The 1147-nt window shown below is 32.7% G+C and overlaps 1 protein-coding gene across 1 annotated transcript in view; it reads left to right on the plus strand.

The window, feature by feature from the left end:
- Positions 1-1147, plus strand: part of LOC106465351 (obscurin-like) — a 128553-nt gene that overhangs the window by 39340 nt on the left and 88066 nt on the right. Inside the window, exon 15 of the mRNA XM_022393222.1 lies at positions 284-459. Within this exon, the coding sequence (XP_022248930.1) occupies positions 284-459 (176 nt within the window). The remainder of the gene's footprint in view (positions 1-283; positions 460-1147) is intronic.

The raw sequence follows: 1147 nt of genomic DNA on the forward strand, positions 1-1147 counted from the left end.
ATATCCATAACTGTGTGAGACAGTAGTGTTGCTAGGTGCTTAAGAGATTTAGGACTTGGGCCCGTAGGCAGTGTAATTTTATGTGTTTCAGTATGATATAGATCATGATGTTCTGTTCTGATTTTGAACGGCACCAACTTGTGAATTGGGGTACTGTCAAATAGAATCGGGGCACAGGCCCCATATATCAGCACCTAGCAACAACACTTCTGATGTGAGAGCTGTTGGTCAGAAAATTGTCTCCATCATTATGCTACTGATATTGTTAACACTATACTTTTAGGTATAAGGATGGTAAATTGGTGGTGGAGAATGAAAGAATTAAAGTTATGCATGAAGAAGAAGAGACTTTTACACTTGCTATCAAAAAAGTCCAGCAGGATGATTCAGGGAGCTACTCTTGTATTGCTCAGAACAGTGGTGGAAGTGAAACAGGACTTGGAGCTCTTTTTGTTAATGGTATTGGTGTACATTCTACTAATTACTTCTCAAAATTATTATTATAACCACTGATGTATTTTTAGGACAGCTTATTTTAAGTGCACATGATGTTTGATAGGCTTGATATAATAGAGATAAATCAACAAGAAAGTTTAGTAGAAACCATTTTGAATGTGGTAATATAACTAGAGTCTGGAAGTAACCAACCAGCCAGGTTTAAATCTTTCATGTCATCAACTAAAAAGCTAAATGACAGACACAACTAAAGTTGCATGAAATCCTTTTTCTTTATTACTTGTTCAATTGTTTTCACTTATGAAACAAAAATGTCTAATAGGTTTTAATCTTTGGTATAAGTGTGATGCTCTTCTAATTCCGAAACACTCTGTATCCTATTTTCTGTATTAATCCATTAAAAGACACATTTTCTGTGCAAAAATTAGTTTTAAGCTTCTCGATTTTTATATTTATGTTTTGAATGCAGAATTCTGTAACCTGATTTTTCTGGTAAATTGATAACAAAAAATAATAAATTCACAAAATATGTTATGTGTTATTATGTTAATGTGGAGAAACCATGATATTTTTCTTTTCTCTTATTCATTTTATGAAATTTCTTTCTTTCTGTTTTGTAAAAAATAAATTCTGGTTTAGTCACTGTACTGAACCAGTACAAAACAAAAGCAATCCTGGTCTCATTTCACAC

This window comes from Limulus polyphemus, unplaced genomic scaffold (assembly GCF_000517525.1).
Source record: "Limulus polyphemus unplaced genomic scaffold, Limulus_polyphemus-2.1.2 Scaffold1918, whole genome shotgun sequence".
Lineage (NCBI taxonomy): Eukaryota > Metazoa > Arthropoda > Merostomata > Xiphosura > Limulidae > Limulus > Limulus polyphemus.